Source organism: Ochotona curzoniae, unplaced genomic scaffold (assembly GCF_017591425.1).
Source record: "Ochotona curzoniae isolate NIBS_2020 unplaced genomic scaffold, NIBS_Ocur_1.0 scaffold_4701, whole genome shotgun sequence".
NCBI lineage: Eukaryota > Metazoa > Chordata > Mammalia > Lagomorpha > Ochotonidae > Ochotona > Ochotona curzoniae.
This window is the reverse complement of record NW_024467122.1, coordinates 1,036,536-1,054,893: the sequence shown is the minus strand read 5'-3', so window position 1 is coordinate 1,054,893 and position 18,358 is coordinate 1,036,536. Positions and strand designations below refer to the sequence as shown.

The 18,358-nt window shown below is 53.4% G+C and overlaps 1 protein-coding gene across 1 annotated transcript in view; it reads left to right on the top strand.

Annotated features, from left to right (window-relative positions):
• Nucleotides 1–18,358, top strand: part of AGBL1 (AGBL carboxypeptidase 1) — a 472,681-nt gene that overhangs the window by 156,724 nt on the left and 297,599 nt on the right. Inside the window, exon 19 of the mRNA XM_040969772.1 lies at nt 14,874–15,054. Coding sequence (XP_040825706.1) covers nt 14,874–15,054 — 181 coding nt within the window. The remainder of the gene's footprint in view (nt 1–14,873; nt 15,055–18,358) is intronic.

Here is an 18,358-nt window from a genome sequence, read left to right as displayed (position 1 = left end):
TGTCACATAAATTCCATGACTTTCTTTTTCCCATGGCTGTTGATTGCCGCAGAAGCTATTTCTGTGTGAGGGGAGATCTGTAACCTTCAACCTCCTCCTCCTTCATTTTCTGCAACCTTCAACCTCCTCCTCCTCCTTTGGGGCCTGTATCCACAGGCAGGACCCTCAAGACTCCTTTGCCTCTCAACAGAGGGGCGTGTGACCACCCTACACACGGGGGTCCCAGGCTGTTTCGCCAGGCACTGGGTGGTCCAGTGTCCGCTGGGGCTGTTTGGCCAGGCACTGGGTGGTCCAGTGTCCGCTGGGGCTGTCCTGGCTGGAGTTTGGAGTGGCCTGGGCTGGTCTGCCCAAGCTGGGGGGTTTCCTAAGCAGTCCCAGGCAGCCCAGGATGCCTCACGGCCTGGCACCCCAGGTGGCCAACCTGCCTGAAACCTTCCTTGCTCTTAAAGTTGCTGGCCTGCACAGAGCACCCTGGCAGGTGACGTCATCACACACGTGACCACGGCAAGGCCCGCTCTCCCACACTTTCTCCTGTCTGTTTTGTGTTTCAGAGAAACCCTTTTAACTTAAACCTGAGTCATTCTCAGTCAAACTGGATGTGGCCACGCTAATCATTCATGCGTTCACACATTTAATTTACGATAGTGGGAATAATAACTCTTAATAATAATGTCAGTAATTATACAGCTTAATTGCTTTTATTGAACAATTAATGTGTGCTATATACTTTACGAAACGCCTTATGGGCATAATCACACTTAATTTCTGCAGTAATCCAATGAGACAGGTACCATTATTTTCTGAGTTCTGTGAATAAGGCCCTGAAGCTCAGCGCGTGGGAGGCCTCCTTCAGCCTTGTGGGAAATGTTTGGTCCAAGACCCCGTGGTACCTGAAACGCCAGGTGGAGCTGACCATTGGTGCACCCTACCTGTTCAGTGACCTCACGGACACAGATACACTGCCAGCCACAGGCTTGCCATCGCATCAGGACCGGTCACTGGGGCAGAGCTGGCCAGGAGTCCTCCAGCAACTCCTTTTGCTCTAAACCCAAGTGTGAGAACTGGAGCTTCTCAGAGCAGTTGGTGCTTCGGTTCAGTCCACGCTGGATTCAAGCATGGACTCCATCTCTGGGGACTCAGTGCAGGCACCTGGGCATGGGCCTGGTGGTGTTTGAAGGCCAGGCAGGAGGGGGTTCTTGCTGGCTGCTGAGAGGTGGCATGCTGGGAACTTTCTAACCCAGATGTTGCTGGGAAAGCTGATGGCTCAGGACAAGCCTGCCCACTCTGTGCACGAGGTCCTGCCCCTTCCCTCTCCCCCTCCCTCCTTCCTTTTACAAATCCTGAATTCCACAATTAGTGCCGTTGATGTAATTTTGGGGACAATTAAGCATTTATTTGAGTTTAATGGTCCCATATTTGGAGCCAATGCATTTTCTTTTGAGAACTCAACTACTTTTTCGGATTCTGCAGTGACTGACAGGAACAGAAGAGGCAAGGTCCATGGGTGGCTTCCTGTGTTGATGCTGGCTCCCATTACCCAGGCAGGGGAGAAAACAAGAGGTGTGGGGCAGGCTGGACTGGGACTCCCTTGCTAGGAGAGGAGGAACTGGTGGCAGCTCAGGGGAGCAGGTCCTGGGGTGCATGTCTCAGCCTCTGAGGAGGAAGAGGGGCACGCATCTTGGGAGATACCTGTTCCACTTCCAAGTCCAGTGGAACTGGCGAAGAGGTGGGTGTGTGAGGCACTTGGAGGATGCAGGCAGGTATGAGAGGGTACTGGAGGGCACTGGAGGATGAAGGAGGGCACTGGAGGATACTGGAGGATACTGGAGGGCTCTGGAGGGCCAAGGAGGATGAAGGGCACTGGAGGATGCTGGAGAATGAAAGTGGATGAAGGAGCACACCGGAGGGCATAGGAGGGCCCAGGAGGGTGAAGGAGGGCACAGGAGGGTACTGGAGGGCACTGGAGGATGAAGGAGCGTACAGGAGGGCACTGGAGGGCCCATGGAGGATGCTGGAAGATGAGGAAGGGCACTGGAGGGCTCTGGGGTATGCGGGAGGCAGTCAGTGTGTCTTATGTCTGTGAGGTCTGGGGCCTGGAACCTGGGTTAGAACCCCAGCTCCAAGCTAGCTCCAAGTCTGGTCTCTGTGAATCTGCTGTCCACTGCCAGCATAGCCTTGACAGGGCAGGGGGAGGCTGAGAGAGAACGCAGGGTTGTGTGGGCTGCATGAGTGGAGTTCCAGTGGACGGAGCCTGTGGGAGTGGTGGGACAGTTGTTAGTGAGGGGGTTGCAGCACTGTTGTGCTGTGTTCCCCATTCTGGGCTGGCAGGAGTTGAGGGGTATTGTACCTGAGGATGCCTTCACCTTCCTTTGGGCCACTGGGAGCTCCTGGGTGGTTTAAAGAAGCAGCCATGAGGCGGATGCAGAGTCCCCCATGGGTGGCATTGTCAGGACATGGCACCCATGGGATGGGTGGCTGTGATGTGGGTGTTGGGCAGGACCCCCCTGCCTGGATGAGGCGACAGAGGAGACGGTGATGTTGGGTGGCTTCCCCATGTCCAGTCATCTAAATTGGTGGTCCAGTTACTTGGGCTGTGTCCCAGCTTTTGCCTCCCCTGACATTCCCGAGACCTGGGGGAGGGCTTTGCAAATCAGAGGAGATGCTGGAGATGGGGCCAGAGACAGGCGTGGGATGCTGGCAGGAGCCTAGCTGGACCCTGAGGGTCTATAGGGTAGATCTCCATTCAGCCACTCAAACCTCTCCCAGGCAGGCTCTGAGCAGACTCCCCCCCCAACCCACCATGCTCAGCAGGTTCCCAGCGTTCCTGGCGCTTGGCCTGCCAGGGCTCTTTCATGTTGCCTAGTCATCTGCAAGTGGACCTGACGTGGAGGGCAGGAACATCCAGATGCCCAGACATGAAAGGCAGGTTGCCAGGCAACCAGGGAGCTGCAGACACCACCAGGTTACTGTGCAGGCTGAGCACTGCAGAGCAGCTCTGTGGTCATTTACATGGGAACTGCCAGCAGAATCCCTGCTGCCCTGCCTTCTTACACTCCCTCCTCCCACCTGCCACTGTAAGCCAGCCTCCCAGGGTCCTGAGTCCCTCGGCAGCACTGCTGTCATCCTCTTGTGGACCTGTCCGCATTCCTGGGACTTTCAGAGCCTCTGCAGACGTGGGGGCTGTGTGACCCTTGGAGCTGCGGACCAGTGGGGCTGCTCTGCTGGGCGCTTGCTGGCCAGGTTCCCAGTGGTGCCAGGTGCTGACTTGAGGTCCTGGGCTTTGGGTAGAGTGCCTTTGTTTCAGGACTTGGGGTACTCTGGGTGGGGCTGTGCTGAGTAGCTGGGAAGGACCAGGGCACCCTAAGCAGCCTGGGGGACACTGCACTGCGGAGGACAGTCCTTGGCTTGAGCAAGAGGCATCCCGCTGGCTTGCTGAGCATCCTTGTACCTAAGTTCACCCCTCACCAACTGAAAACCACAGCCTGCAGCAGAGTCGTCCCAGCAGCCCCAAAACAAGGTGGCAGGGGAACCTTGCTTCTGTTTGAGGTGCTTGGCCCCCCAGCATCCTTTTCTTGTTCAAAATGTTTCCAGAGAGAGAGAGAGCAATAAACTCTGTGTGACAGGAACTCTGTGTGACAGGAAAGCAGTTTCCTCAGAGTGGACTTCAGAGCTTTCTGAAGCAGATGCCACAGCTTTCAGTTTCCTGCAGCCTCCTGTGCCCCCCTGTTTTAAATCCACCAGCCATGGTGAAGCACCCCCAGATCTGCCAGGTGGGCTCCTTGGCCGAGCCTGCTGGACGTGACGACAGGGCCCTGATGGACATGACGACATGGCCCTGCTGGACATGAACGACAGGGCCCTGCTGGACATCACGACACGGCCCTGCTGCACATGGACGTGACGACAGGGCTCTGGTAGACATGACGACAGGGCTCTGGTGGACATGACGACAGGGCCCTGCTGGACATGGACGTGACGACAGGGCTCTGGTAGACATGACGACAGGGCCCTGCTGCACATGGACATGACGACACGGCCCTGCTGGACATGACAACAGGGCCTTGCTGGACATGGACTTGACGACAGGGTCCTGCTGGACATGATGACATGACCCTCCTGCACATGACAACAGGGCCCTGCTGCACATGGACGACACGGCCCTGCTGGACATGATGACACGGCCCTGCTGGACATGATGACACGGCCCTGCTGCACATGGATGACACGGCCCTGCTGCACATGGACGACATGGCCCTGCTGGACATGACGACAGGGCCCTGCTGGACATGATGACATGAGGCCTGTGGCTGGAGGGGCAGGGTCCAGCTTCCTCCCCACTACCCACACACAGAAGCAGGCAGGACACAGTGCAGACGGGACTTGGACTCGGAACACCCAGGTGTCTCTCCTGCTCCCTTTTCTTGCTAATCCTTCATCTGTGATGTTAGCATTCACTTGGCTGCTGGTTCTGCTGCATTTCTGATCCAGGTCCCTCCCAATGCACCTGGGAAAGCAGTGGAGGCTGGCCCAAGGCCTGCAGCCCCGCACTCATGTGTGACACCTGGAAAAGGTCCAGCTCCTACTTTGGGTTGGCACAGCACCGGCTGTTGCAGCCATTTGGGAACTGAACCAGCGGATCAAAGATCCATCTCTCTCTGTCTCTCTTTCTCTCTTTCTCTCTCTGTAAATATGCTTTTGTAATTAAATAAGCACATCTTTTTAAGAAACGAGTAGAAGGGGGATACCCATCTCACAGCTCTTGCTCAGTTCCAGGGACAGGGGAGTGGCGTGGGTAATGGCCTGTCAGCTGCTACAAATGTGGCCAGAGAAGCTCACATGGTTTAGCAAGCTGGACCAGAACTCTGTCTGTCTGTCAGCTGACGTCTCATGGATTTAAAAGGCTTGTCTCTTCTGAAATGGAGGAAATGGATCAGGAATAAGTGGCAGTTTCAACTTTGGAGAAAAAGATACTTCATTAATTGCAGGTGTTAGGATTGTCTTTCTGGAAAGCCCCACAATAAACAGAACAGACAGAAAACAGTGTAAGGATGTTTCAGAGCTTGGAAATCCAACAACTCCTCTGTTCTCTGGGAAAACTTATGAAGGGAATACACACACAGGAAACAAAGCACGGGGTACTGTTTTTGCAGGGGAGGGAGCCGATTTCTGCATACCCAAAGGACTGTTAATACAGCAGCAGCCCGCGGGGGCGCCGCGGAGAGCGGCAGGGAGCAGGGAGCCAGCTCCAAGGCCGTGCGATGCAGACCCGGCAAGGAGGTGTTCCAGGGCTAAAGATGAATGAGTTCATTTTCTGACACGCAGTCAGAACGTTCTCTGCCAGCAGACCTGAACTGGGAGGAATCCTGAAGGGATTTTATGTTTTAGGCAGAAGAAAAATAAAACCAGATGGAAATTTGAAGGTACAGAAAGGAGTGAAGGCAATAGAAAGGACAAATATGTATTTTAGTCTAAATTAACATTGACTTTATAAAACAATAATTGTGTCATGTGGATTTTAAGATACACAGTGGAATTAAAATGTAGTATATATGATATCACATTGTTCTAGTCCAAAGCTACATTTTGCAGTCTCTAGCCAACTACAGAAGAATGAAAGGATATGTAATTACTAAAGTAATAGAGAAGGAAAAAAATGAATGGTGGGGAAAATGCCCACTTAAAAAAAAGTACCAAACAGGAAGACAGTTGATCTCCTGGAAGGACAAATGGAGAGCAAGTCATGACGTGCTGGTGTTAAACTCACAAAGATTATTGCTCCAACCACCCCAGTGGCCAGCAGCGTAGGGTTAGGCCAGCACTGTGATCACGGATAGTGTAAGCTTGAAGTCAGTAAGAACTGACAACATTGCAAGGAGAAACAAAAGTCATAGTCCTAGGGGAGAGGTGTGGGGCCCCTGTCGCAGTGGTTCCCAGGACAAACACGTGCTAGGAAGAACCTACAAATTCTAAGTGTTGGTGGCTGTGGAGCATCGCACCCACTGAGGTGTCCTTTGGCCGTGGGTGACATACAAAGCTCACCGTATGCTGTGACAATGACCCCAATGCCACCTCATGCTCCTTTAAAGGGAAGGGAGCGTTAGAACAGTGACATATTTAAAAGGGGAAAGGAAGGAAAGATAAAAATTAGGAAAATCCTATAGAACAATTGTAAAGTAAATCAACAAAGAGGAGTTGACGCTTGGAAAAGATAAGAAGTGATAGATTATGTTTCAAATGGGTTGAGGAAAAAATATCCTAGTATCCTAAAAAAACAGGCATGACCTGAGATGCTTGAAAACAGTGAAAAAGGCTTACCAACAATCTCACGTGGCCCGATGCGAAAGGGTGAAGTGCAATGATGGCGCTGACACGGGAAGAAACAGGAAATCCGAATTGCTGAATGGATGGAGTGGGCGTGTGCTTCTGGTCATTTTGATTTTTTTGCTACACAATATAGATTGTTATTAACATCAGCTGACACAATTCCAGGCCCAGATGGCTCCACCACATAGTTTTACTGTATATTTAGCAGAGAAATGGATCATCCCATCTTTATAATTACTCCACAAGGGAAAGAAGGGGTTACGCTTTCCAAGTCACCATCGTCTGGATATTTAAGTCTGACAAGGACATTGCAAGAAAGAAAAATTATAAGGAAGTCACCCTCAGGAGACACAGGATCAAACGTCCCAGTGACAGTAGAATCAAGGATTACGCAGAGAGATAATATGTCCTCATCAAGTTAATTTTATTCCAGGAGTGTAACACAGCTAAAACTTGAACAAAAGCTGTCAGTGCTGACCGAGTTGGCGTGTTTCTAAACAATCTGGCAGGAGGTGGCAGGTAGCTGAGAGCATGAATGAGGCCGGAAGCCTGAGTAATCAATACCATTGTGTGTATTTGGAATTTTCTATAAAGGAAATGAAAATAAGCCAGAGCAGTTCCCCACATTGGCAGATATAGGAGAAATGTATGTATTCATTTCCATGGATACTAAGAAGTCTCTTGAAATGATGTGACCTAATTTACAACCGGGAGCTTTTAGCAGTAGTAACATAGGACATTTTCTGCACGTGACCTGTGCCACTGTCCGCAGCCTTGGTGTTTTGCTTCTGAGGTGAACAGGGGCAGGTGGCCCCAGTGCCACGGACACCCTGCCCTGTGTAGGAAAGCCCAGGCAGCATGATGCCCCAGGGTTTTTCCTCAGCACCACATTGATGTTGGGGGCTGAGAATTCTTGTCCTGTGGGAGGCTGAGCTGCCCTGCACCTGGGCGGCCTTTGGAGTGACAATGGCCTCTGCTCAGACTCCACTGGTGACATCTGCCCCCCTGGCTGGGCCTCTTCATCGCCGGTTATCTCCTGGCCGGTAAGATACCTTCCTACCCCCTAGAGATCCATGGAAAAGAAATAACTTTGAGGCTCAGAAGGAAAATGAAGCTTTTGTTATTTGCAGAAGTTGGGATTGAATGTATAGAAACCCCTGAAGGGACACAGAAGGCAAATATGAATCTCACTGCTCACGTTACACAGTGACCCCAAATTCACTCTCAGGAGCCAATGTAAACATACCTACACGTCAAACCCTAGGCTGTAAACCTCGCAGAGGAAAAGCCTTCTTACCATCGTAACACAGTTTTTGATAGCATGCAAAAGATTCCAACTGCAAAAGAAAAAGGGATTACTTTGCCTTTACTAAAGTAAAAATGTTTCTGTTTCAAAATGCACAAAGGCAAGAGAAAGGCATGGAGAATTTTCTAAACCTATTTCTGCTAAAGAATTCTATTTAGAAAATATGTGGAACCCTTCCACCCTCAATCATGGGAGAAGCCATCTGATTTTAAGGTTTGAGCCGACCTTGTCTTTAAGAAGATATGCAAGTGATCAGCAAACCCGAGGGGCGTTTCCTACACCGTTAGACATTAGGGAACGCGTTGGAGTGCTGAAACAGCTATGGGATACTGAGGGCTGCTTTGTAGGAGGTCACATGACAAGGCCAGTCGTGCAGGTGGGGTGGCATTGTGCCGGGCGTGGTGGCGCCTCTTGATGGTATTGCACAGTGGGGACCGACTCCGCTGCTCAGCGACTCCACCGCGCAGGTGGTCACCCTCAAGAGAGGCTACTACGCGGTGACAGGAACAGCTTTACTCTCCGTGGTCCAGAAACGTCTGCAACGTTCAGGGGCAGGTGAAGAACAGACCCACACAGTGTGTCCCCTGCCGCGAGTGCACCGGGACACGAGCCTGTGACTGACAGCAGCGTGCGTCTGTGTTCCGCAGCACCGAGGGCTCTTAGACCCAGGCTGAGCAAGCCTGCAGGAAGGTCCTGTCCTGTGTCGTTCTCTCATTACGGGACTCCAGAGATGGGAAGGAGAGAAATCTCCTTAGAGATTTATTTATTTGAAAGGCAGAGTTACACAGGAGGGGTAGAGGCAGGGACAAAGCCCTTCCAGGGGCTGCTTCTCCGCCAGATGGAAGCGAGGAGGCAGGGGCTCTTTGGGAGTCTCCGGTGGGTGCAGGGCTGCAGCACTCGGGCCGTCTTCAGCAGCCTTCCCAGGTGCCTAGCAGGGAGCTAGGCTGGGTGTGCAGTGACTGGGGCTTGGATTACGAGGGCAAGATTTAAGGGGATAACAGTGTTAGAGTTCATGGCCATGCGCTTTTAAAGCACCACATGTCAGCACTCACTGGACCATGATGTTTATTTTATGTCAGTTGTTTTCATAAGGGTCTTTTTTATATCGATGTGGTCAGGTGCTGTGGTACGCTGTAAGCACAGGGTGTTACCTCGTGGGTGACCATTAGCGCAAGGCATGTGATGAATCTGTGGACAGTCGCTCAGTGCCCACTCGCACTTGCTCCCCATCCGGCTCCTCGGCTGTGACAGCCAGTCCTCTTGGTCCACACCTGTGCGTTTCGGGAGATGCTCTGAGGTGACATGTGGCCAGTTTGTCCTCCTGACCACAGCTGCGGAAGTTTGAAGTGTCCCTATCACTGTGGTTTCCTGTAACTTGCTCCAGTCAGAACACCACCCTGCCCCTCCGCGCGGAACTGTACTTTAGGACTGTAGCAGTTGGTATGTGTCTGCCTAGACCTTTCTGCCACTCCACTCCGTTTTTCACCAGGCCTGTCATCCATGTCCAGTCACAGTAATGACGTGTCTGGGGCTGGGCAGGTTACACCGACAAGCGATGTATGCAGCTCCGTCTTCTGGAGGCTGGAGGCCAAGAGGGTGCCAGGCCGGCTCTGCTGGGGTGCCTGTCTGCGCTCGTGGTGTGGACGGTCATGCGCTGGGAGCTCATGTGAGTGGTGAGGTTGCCAGGGAGTAGAGAGCTACCCGCCTTGCTTTCTGCGAGCTCTCACTCTTGCAAGAAAACCTGGGGTCTCTGAAACCACCTTGTCTAGTTCTAGGGGCACACCCGAATAACCCAGGGGCCTCTCCCTTAGCTGCCACCTCTTAATGTCGCCACACCGGGACCAAATCTGCAGTCCATGAGGCCTCAGAGGACAAGCCCCACTCAAGCTACCACCTGGCACATGCAAACTTAAGGCCTCAGGGGACAGGCCCCACTCAAGCCACCGTCTGGCACACGTGAGCTTGGCTTGTCGGATGTGGCCAGTGTGCGTCCTAGTCACTGGGTGGCTTCTGTACCCTTCCCTGCTGGTGGGCCTCTGCCCGTGGAAGCCACGCTGCCTGGGGAACATTGATTAATGAACATGACTCTGAAATGACGAGAATTCCTGGAGGGGACCAGGAAGGCACAGAAGTCACTCACAGTCCCCACGTGTGGATGTGTCTGTGTCATGGACACTTGCTGGTGGAATCCTGCCACAGTGCAATGCGCTTCCCTTCCTCCCCACGCAGCAATGGCATGAGCGCCTCTCGTGTCGGTGCTGACAGCCGAGTGACGTTCTGCTCCGCAGGCCAGTCCCTTCTCCGCTTTGATCCACGTTGGGTTCCAGTTGCTTGTCTTATTATAAACATGGTCTTAAAGAGAATTCCATTGCATTCTAGCATGCCCAGAGTCTGTGGTCAATTTGGGTCATAATTACCTGAGTGCCTGGCCTATGTACCAGACTGTGGGCTAAAACCCTTATTTCTCTTGAAACTCGGAGAATCCCACCATGTGCCAGCAGGAGCTTGTAGCTGGTAGGAGAAGGCAGGCCTGGCCGGCTGGAGGTTTATATAATTGGGCACACATGTGCTTGCATATCATCATGCACATATCCAGTTCCTATTCATCTGTCCGTTGGCCTTTGCTTGCTCTCTGCTCAGCATCGGTCAGCACCCTCGCTTCTCTAGTCCTTACCAATTTCATTTGCACTGGCATACATTCAACAGGTAGCGATAGGAATTCAAATTCAGCCAAGCCATGATTCTCCTGTTGATTGTGGTAGTCTCTGGAATACATTTTATCAGTTGCAGAGAAAAAGAATGCAGGTGCTTGATTCTACCTGCCAGCCTCTGAGTAGAGGTCAGTTGCCAAGACTGAAGCTGTCAGTCATGGGGCTTGTGTTTCCCAGGAGCTGCAGCGTGTCCATAACGGTTTGCCTAGCGTGCTGCTGGCTGCCACGGCAAAGGGCCCCAGGGGCCCACTCTCCAGGCTGACTGCAGAGCTGCCTTCCAGCATGGAGAGAGAAGAGGAGAGCCACTGGAAATGCTTCATGGCTGCCTGTGTCTTTCGCAAAACCCCGCTTTACTACTTGTTTCTGCGGGGAGTCCAGCAGCCTGGTGGGTCTTGTGGCATGTGGCCATAGAGCAGATTTCCAGCCTGGCTCTGCAGAGAGCTGTGCTGCTACTCCAGGAGAGCCGGCTGGTCTCGCTAACGAATGCCCCGTGTCGTCCTTGGCCCATCAGGCAACGGAAACCAACCGGCCGGACAGTGTGCATCCCGTGTGCATGGCAGATTTACAAGAGCCTCAGCTATTTTTTCATTTCTCCTCGCTGGGCTAGGAACACTTACTGATGTCGTCCAACATGCCGTGGACGCACATCGTTCAGAAACGACCGAGAGTGATGTGGAGTTGTCAGCCTTGAAAATAGGCTGCTGATTGGGTACAGCTTCATCAACGAGCCTTTTGTTGCTGTGCCAGCACAGCTTGCCCGGGAAGCAGAGGAAGCGACTGTGAGCGGATGAGGAGATGGGAGCGCTGACCTCCAGTTAATTTCAGTTGTGCTCTATGAGCTAGCTGTATCTCCCTCAGCAAGCTTATTTAAAGAGCTCCAGTTTGTCAACGGCTAGTCTCATTCCAGAACACCAGAGCTGCAGCAGACTGGATGTTTGTATCTGTTCCAGTGTCCCATGTTCAAGTTCTGTTCCTGAAGGTGAAGGCATTCGGAGACAGTGCCTGTGGGAGTTATGTAGGCTGTTTGGGGTTAGTGTCGTGGCAGGGGCCCAGGGAGACCCTGATGCCTTCCACTGTGAAAGGGTCATCTCAGAACCAGACATGACTCTGTGGCCCCCAGGACTGTGAGGAATAAAGCTTGTTGTGCATAAGGAGGGGCCCTGACCCGCAGGGGGTGCCCGTTGTAGCAGCCCAAATGCCCTGAGACAAGTCTCCCTCCTGCCCTGTTGCTCTGGACACAGAGAGCGCGCATCTCTGGTACGAGAGGAGAGGCTGTAGCGGCAGCCCTGGGAATCGAGTGGAAAAAGCAGCTTTCTTCCCACTGTGCCCCCCGCCTTTGCCAGGACAGGGTCTCTGACTCGGGAGAGCCTGAGGAGCTGTCAGGAGCGGACCCTTAGTGGACAGGTCTCCTGTGATGCACCGCTGCCCGCTCCGACTCCCTGTGCCTCAGCAGCATCTCGGGCCCTTCACACTCATTCTTGCTCCCGACTCAGAGGGCACGTCTGACTGCTGGCTACTCCAGGCGGGCCTGGCTTCAGGCTTGTATATCGAGGCCTGGGGCAGACCAGAGCTTGTGGCAGAAACGCGATGACCATGGCTGACCCGGATAGAGGCTAATGGTCTTCAGCCACCTGGGAGTGTTGAGGAAGCCAAGGAGATGTGGCACAGCTGCCATGGGGTAGGGTCACTGTCCTATGGCCTGGATCCGCAAGCTGGCTCCTCCCCTGAGGCTGTCACGTGTGTGACCAAGCTGGAGGGAAGAAGGCAGAGGGCAAGGGTGTCTGGTAATGACAGTGTCACCCTCTTGTTGGCCACTACTGGAGTACATGGCCATGGCCACCTAGTAGAGAATCCCCAAAACTGTATGCTTTAGTCTGGGAAAATGTCCCCCAACCCCTAAGCAGGGGTGTGGTCTAGGACAGGGTGGGAGGAGGGCCAGCAACGGGAGCCAGCTGTGTCGGCTGTACATGCATATGATATTGCGAACTTCGCGTTTCTCTGGTAGATTCCAGTCCTGACACCAGGAGACCCCGAGTGCCAACTCCCTGTGGAGGACTGTCAGGACAGAGCCCAAATCCCAAGCAAAATGTGCAAGGAGGGACCTTACCAGTCTGACCGCAGCTTACATTTCTTTTAAAAGATTTGTTTATTTATTTATAAAGTCAGAGTTGCAGAGGGAGAGAGAAAGATCCATGTACTGGTTCACTCGAAGATCCCCAGATGGTCCAAAGCCAGAGTCAGGCCAGGTGGGGACCGGGAGCCAGGTGGAGGTCAGGAACTCGACGACCAGAGCTGGGCCAGGTGGGGACAGATCCCCAGATGGTCCAAAGCCAGAGCCGGCCCAGGTGGGGACCGGGAGCCAGGTGGAGGTCGGGAACTCGACGACCAGAGCCGGGCCAGGTGGGGACCGGGAGCCAGGTGGGTCCGAATCGACGACCAGAGCCGGGCCAGGTGGGGACTGGGAGCCAGGTGGAGGTTGGGAACTCGACGACCAGAGCCGGGCCAGGTGGGGACCGGGAGCCAGGTGGAGGTTGGGAACTCGACGACCAGAGCCGGGCCAGGTGGGGACTGGGAGCCAGGTGGAGGTTGGGAACTCGACGACCAGAGCCGGCCCAGGTGGGGACAGATCCCCAGATGGTCCAAAGCCAGAGCTGGTCCAGGCAAGGCCTCAGAGCTTTACCTGGATCTCCTACAGGGGAGTCAGGGGCCAAAACATCTGGGCCATCTTCTGCTGCTTCTCCAGGCAATGATCAAGGAGTTGTATCAGAAATGGAGCAGCCAGGGCATGCATCTGTGCCCATGGGAGATGCCAGCATTACAGGCAATGGCTTAACCCACCATACCACAGTGCTGGCTCCTCCAGCCTGTGCTGCCATTTCTAGCCCCTTGCCTCAGCCACACATACCTTTTCTTTCATTTGAATACGACTGTCAGCCATTGTTTTGGGGCATGTCTTCTTAGAAAACTCTTTCCACCTTCTGGTCTAGCATGATGATTCTTACCCTGAAGACACTGTGCCTGATGTCGCATCTCTGGGTGGAGCTGTTGTGCAACTCTGCGTGCAGGACCACTGGCTTACTGTTGTTGCTTTTCTATCTGTCACTACTGGCCAGTGCCACTTCCTCTGGGAGAACAAACACCATGATGGCCGTGGTGTTCTCAGTGCCCCCTCGAATGCCTGAGTCTGCCCAAGTCCCCTGCCTGAGGCAACACACAGCTGGGTGTTGTGTCGATGACCCGCAGGACCAGAGTGGCCTGCTGCTGCTGTGATTAGAGCGGTGCACTGGCCAGGGCGACAGTCCTGGCTACAGGGATCAGTGCAGAAGCCAGCTCACACAGGCCTGTGCCTTCTCGATCATAGCTCATGGTGATATCAGCAGGATTCTGTGATGTAACGGTTTCTTCTGGTATCTTCTTTTATCTCCGTGATCAGGAGGTATTCGTTACCATCTTCCTTAGTACCTGGCTTCAGGCAGTGTGTTCCTTATGAACGGTTTAGTTTTGGTAGGGAAAGGACGTATTTAACTTTCAGTGAGTGAATGATATGGAAAGAAACGACGTTTATGGTTTGCCGGCTGCTCAGCAGTGGGGGTATTTATACTTGGCAAATGTTGTGTTTGTCATCAGAGTTCAGGGAGACTGACGAATTGGGTGAGAATAAGACAGGAAAAAGATGTCAGCAAGGAGCTAAACTGGACGAGGGGTTAGAGGAGACACAGCCCCCAGCCTTCCTTGAGTTCATGGTGGCAGGAGTGGGGCGGGGCAGCTATCAATTGTCACTCATCAGTCAAGCCGCACTTTCCACCTGATTCCAGGAGCCTCCAAATGCCATGTCAGGTGTCACCTTGGCCAGCCTGTCCTCTCTCCTGGAGGTGTTCTCTGGCCACGCCCCAGGGCTGGGCAGCCTGCTTTCCTGACTCCTTCACAGAGAGAATAAGGGATAAAATGCACATCCCAAGTTTGAACTCCCAGACACACGCTCTTCCGCCCCACTCTCTCGGGCGCAGGGTTCAGTGTCATGGTGAGCACACCATAGATCTTGTCTGTTCTTGGCTGGTGACGCTGTGTAGTGGGAGGTTTTGTTACTGAACATGGAGGGAGGGGACTGCAGGGCAGCCAGGCCCTGAGCACTTTGCACTCACAACAGTTTACTGTGATGGGGGTGGTCAGTGTCCATCCTCAAGCTGCAGGTGAGGAACCAGCTGCCAAGAAGCTGGGCTGATGCACAGCCAATGGAATGATGATGGCGAGGCACAGGCCTGTGGTCCTGGAGAACCTGAGGGTGTCAGCTCTGCCTCTTGGCTGCTTGTCCCAGAATGCCAAGCCCATCCTGGAGAACCTGAGGGTGTCAGCTCTGCCCCTTGGCTCCTCGTCTCAGTGCAGAAGGCCCGGGCTTCTGATCACAGCTTCTGCCTCTCCGCAGTCTCACAGCCTGCAGGGGAAGGAGCAGCGGGGGCAGGTTACACATGGCAAGTGCCAGGTAGAAATGAAAGGGTGTTGAGGCTGAGCTGCCCGTGTCCTTTTTCCTGCAGGACATCGACCCTACCAGGTGATCACTGCCCGGGTCCACCCAGGAGAGAGCAATGCCAGCTGGGTGGTGAAGGGGACCCTGGAGTTCCTGGTCAGCGAGGACCCTGTGGCAAGGCTCCTGAGGGAGGCCTTCATCTTCAAAATCATCCCCATGCTGAACCCGGATGGCGTCGTCAGTGGCAAGTACGGCAGCATCCTGGCCGCTCCTACTCTCATTGCATTTCTCTGAATCCTGCGTTCAGCTGTGGTTGGGGTCGTAGCCCAGCTGGCCCTTGTCCAGCCCCTGTGGGCTTCTGGGTGCACAGTGGGGAGGATGACTCCATGTCGAGGCGGGCTGTGGGCAGGGGCCCAGGTTTCAGAGAAGCCCCCAAGGTGGTAGGATCAGCAGCCACAGGCCTGGCTCCAGCTTTGTAGTTGGCGCGCAAGGCCCGTTAGAGGTTATAGAAAATCCCTGTTACTGCAGGGATGGACACTACCTCTTATCTATAAAAAAGAAAAACAGAATATAGGATAAACAGAAATATTGAAAAAATTCAGGAGCTGCATTTTAAATTATGTTTACAATGAAAAATGTCAGTATTAAAGAAGGAAAAACATAAGTATAGGCAATGCAGAAAAGAACAGTATTAATATGAAGTAGAGGAAATAAAATGAGAATTATGAAGAAATGCTAATTATAAGGAGACTATAAAAATGAAAGAAAATCTTGACGACATAAAATTGTGACAACAAAGTAAAAGAATGGTGTAAGAAAGGTGGAGCTGTAACTTTCTTAAGAAATTGTTACACACGTGAGACTGGACTGTCATAGAACCTAGATAACTACAAAGACTAAAACTGTAAAGATGATAGAAACAGCAGATTCCCGATGCTGACCTGTGATAACACAACCATAGTGAAGCTGTGGACTGTGGAGGTGGAGTCAGTCCACACAGAGTGGGGAGACAGGTGGGCAGCCATGACTTCCACGGGTGATCCGTGGGCGGCCACAGCTTCCATGGGTGAGAGATGAGCAGTCGTGGCTTCCATGGATGAGAGATGGGCAGCCACGTCTTTCATAGGTGACAGCTGGACAGCCACGTCTTCCTTTGGTGACAGCTGGACAGCCACGTCTTTCATAGGTGACAGCTGGACAGCCACATCTTCCTTTGGTGACAGGTGGGCAGCCACATCTTTCTTGGGTGACTCATGGGCAGCCATGTCTTTCTTGGGTGATTTATGGGCAGCCATGGCCTCCTGATCTTTCGGGTCCTCTAGGCTCTGTAGTGCCCAGCATTGCTCAGTGGGGCAGTGGCAGGACCTCCCTTTCTCCCCTTTGTAGCTGCCTCCCCCTTGTATGCACAAGAGGCCTGGGGGCCATGTCCTTCACCAGGAAGCACTGACCAGAGTTCCGGCACCCAAGACCTAGAGCTGGGTAAGCTATGGCCAGCTGAGTCAGCTATTGCTGTGGGGTGCCTGTGGCTCTGGAGGACAGCTCTGAGTCCTCAGTGAGGGATGCCTCCCCACCTAAGCAGCCTGGAGTTTACTCACAAGATTTTTCAACCTGAATGGACCAAAGATGGCTCAGGGCCTTGATCCCACTTGGCCAGTTTCCCATGCAGCCTAGCTCTTTGCTGGAGTTGGCTTTCCACATGCTGACTCGCTAGGGAACAGGAAGAACCTGACATGGAGTCCTGCCTCCCCCTGGGGTGTTGGCCTGTCTCCCACCCTGTTTCCAAGTGTTCCTGCTGGGATGAGGAGGACACATTCTGTGCTGGCCTTTCTGGGAAAGGATCCCACTAGCCTGAGGCGGCCTCAGAGCCTGGGGAGTAAGGGCAGCAGTTCCTTCCGCTGCAAGTGTTCACGCCCCCAGTCAGGGCCTCACTCCAGGTCTTGGCTTAAGGGTTCCCATGGCCTCAGACCCCAGGGTCCTGCTGGCCTGGACACGCTGTGTTTCCAGCTTGCAGCTGGCTGCTGCGGGCTCCCATATGGCCGGCCAGCCTCTTCCCTGTGACACCAGCATTTATCATCATTATCGTTATTTATGATGACTCCAATTACCCTTCACATCTATCCTGTGCCTTTCATCATGGAGCTCTGGACACCTGGGAGGAGCCCTGAGCTCAGGCAGGCCTTCCTGGCTGAAAGGGACTTGAAACCACAGTGTTACCAGCCAGCACACATCACTGGGGACAGACAGGACTGCCGTGGACATGAGCTGTCTCAGCAAAGGTCCGATGGCCTCCGGGTGCCCCAGTGTGCAGCTTGCCAAAGCTGTCTCTGTGACTGACAGCCCCATCTTTGGATGGGCAATAAGGTGCACTGTGTTTTGCCATGAGTTTTGCCCATTTGGGGTGGTCTTCCTCTGAAGGAACACAAGGATAAAAATGAACCCTGTTCATGAACTTCCTAAGCTTGCCCATGTGGAGCCCTGGCCTGGCATGGCACCTTTTGCCCAGTGTGGCTCCTACAGTGCTATTTCAGCTGTTCTCATCTTGGCTGATGTTCCCTGGGTTCATTCTTGTTGACGGGCTTTGTGCAGGAGGTAGAATGGCCCTGCCTGCCACCTGGCCCACACAGAGCAGTCACAGCATGTGGATCACAGAGCCTGCACCTGAACATGGCGCTTGCGATACTAGACCTTCTCTTTGACGAGCTCCCCCTGCAGTTGCCAGGATAAGCAGAGAAGCTGTCTTTTGTGGGGATCGTGGGGGCATTTTTGGTAACTGGCTGGGGAGATGAAGTCACAGCTTCCTAAATGTAGGTCATGTCTGAGCGTAGAAAGTCATAGCAAGCAGGAAGGACTATGCCAAGTTCTAGAAGAAACAGTTTACCACTGTAAAGTGTTGAGTTTGTACTGAGCTAAGCTGAAGTCCAGGTGAATCTGGGACGCTGATGAGGCGGTTCTTGGACTCCTGGAGTTGTGTTCAAGGTGGGTCACATGTCGCTAGCAGTGAGCTCACGGGGTTGCAGTAGAAGTGAAAATGCAGCTTGATTGGTGTAGGAAGTAGGGAAGGGACAGGGGCCTCCTGACCTGCTCACGAAGTGGACTCAGGTGTGAGGGGGACAAGGCAAGGGAGCAGAAGGTGGCACCAGTTCCACTAGTTTGAATTCTGATAGCTGTGGCAAGATCCTTTTTGGGAAGCAGGGCACAGACTGGCATTGTGTGCATGGGGGACTCGGAGCATGGCTGCTTGGAGACCTGCAGAGGTGAAAAGCCTCATGTGGTCAGCTCAGCCAAGTGTCCAGAAGTCACCCTTGGTTGCCCGGAGGGAAGCTGTCTACCTGTGAACGTCAGGGCCACCTTGTCCATCAGCCAGCACTGCAGGGGTAGCCTGGAGACCAGCCTTCACTCCACCATGGGCTGGGTAGGCCTCACCATGAGCTTAGGCATGCATGGACTTCACCTTGGTGGCAAGCAAAGACCCTCCTGCTCGAGCCCTTGGTGTCTGTATCACTCCTGTGGGCCCGAAGTGCAGGTCTTCCATGGAGTCTCCCAGGAAGGGTT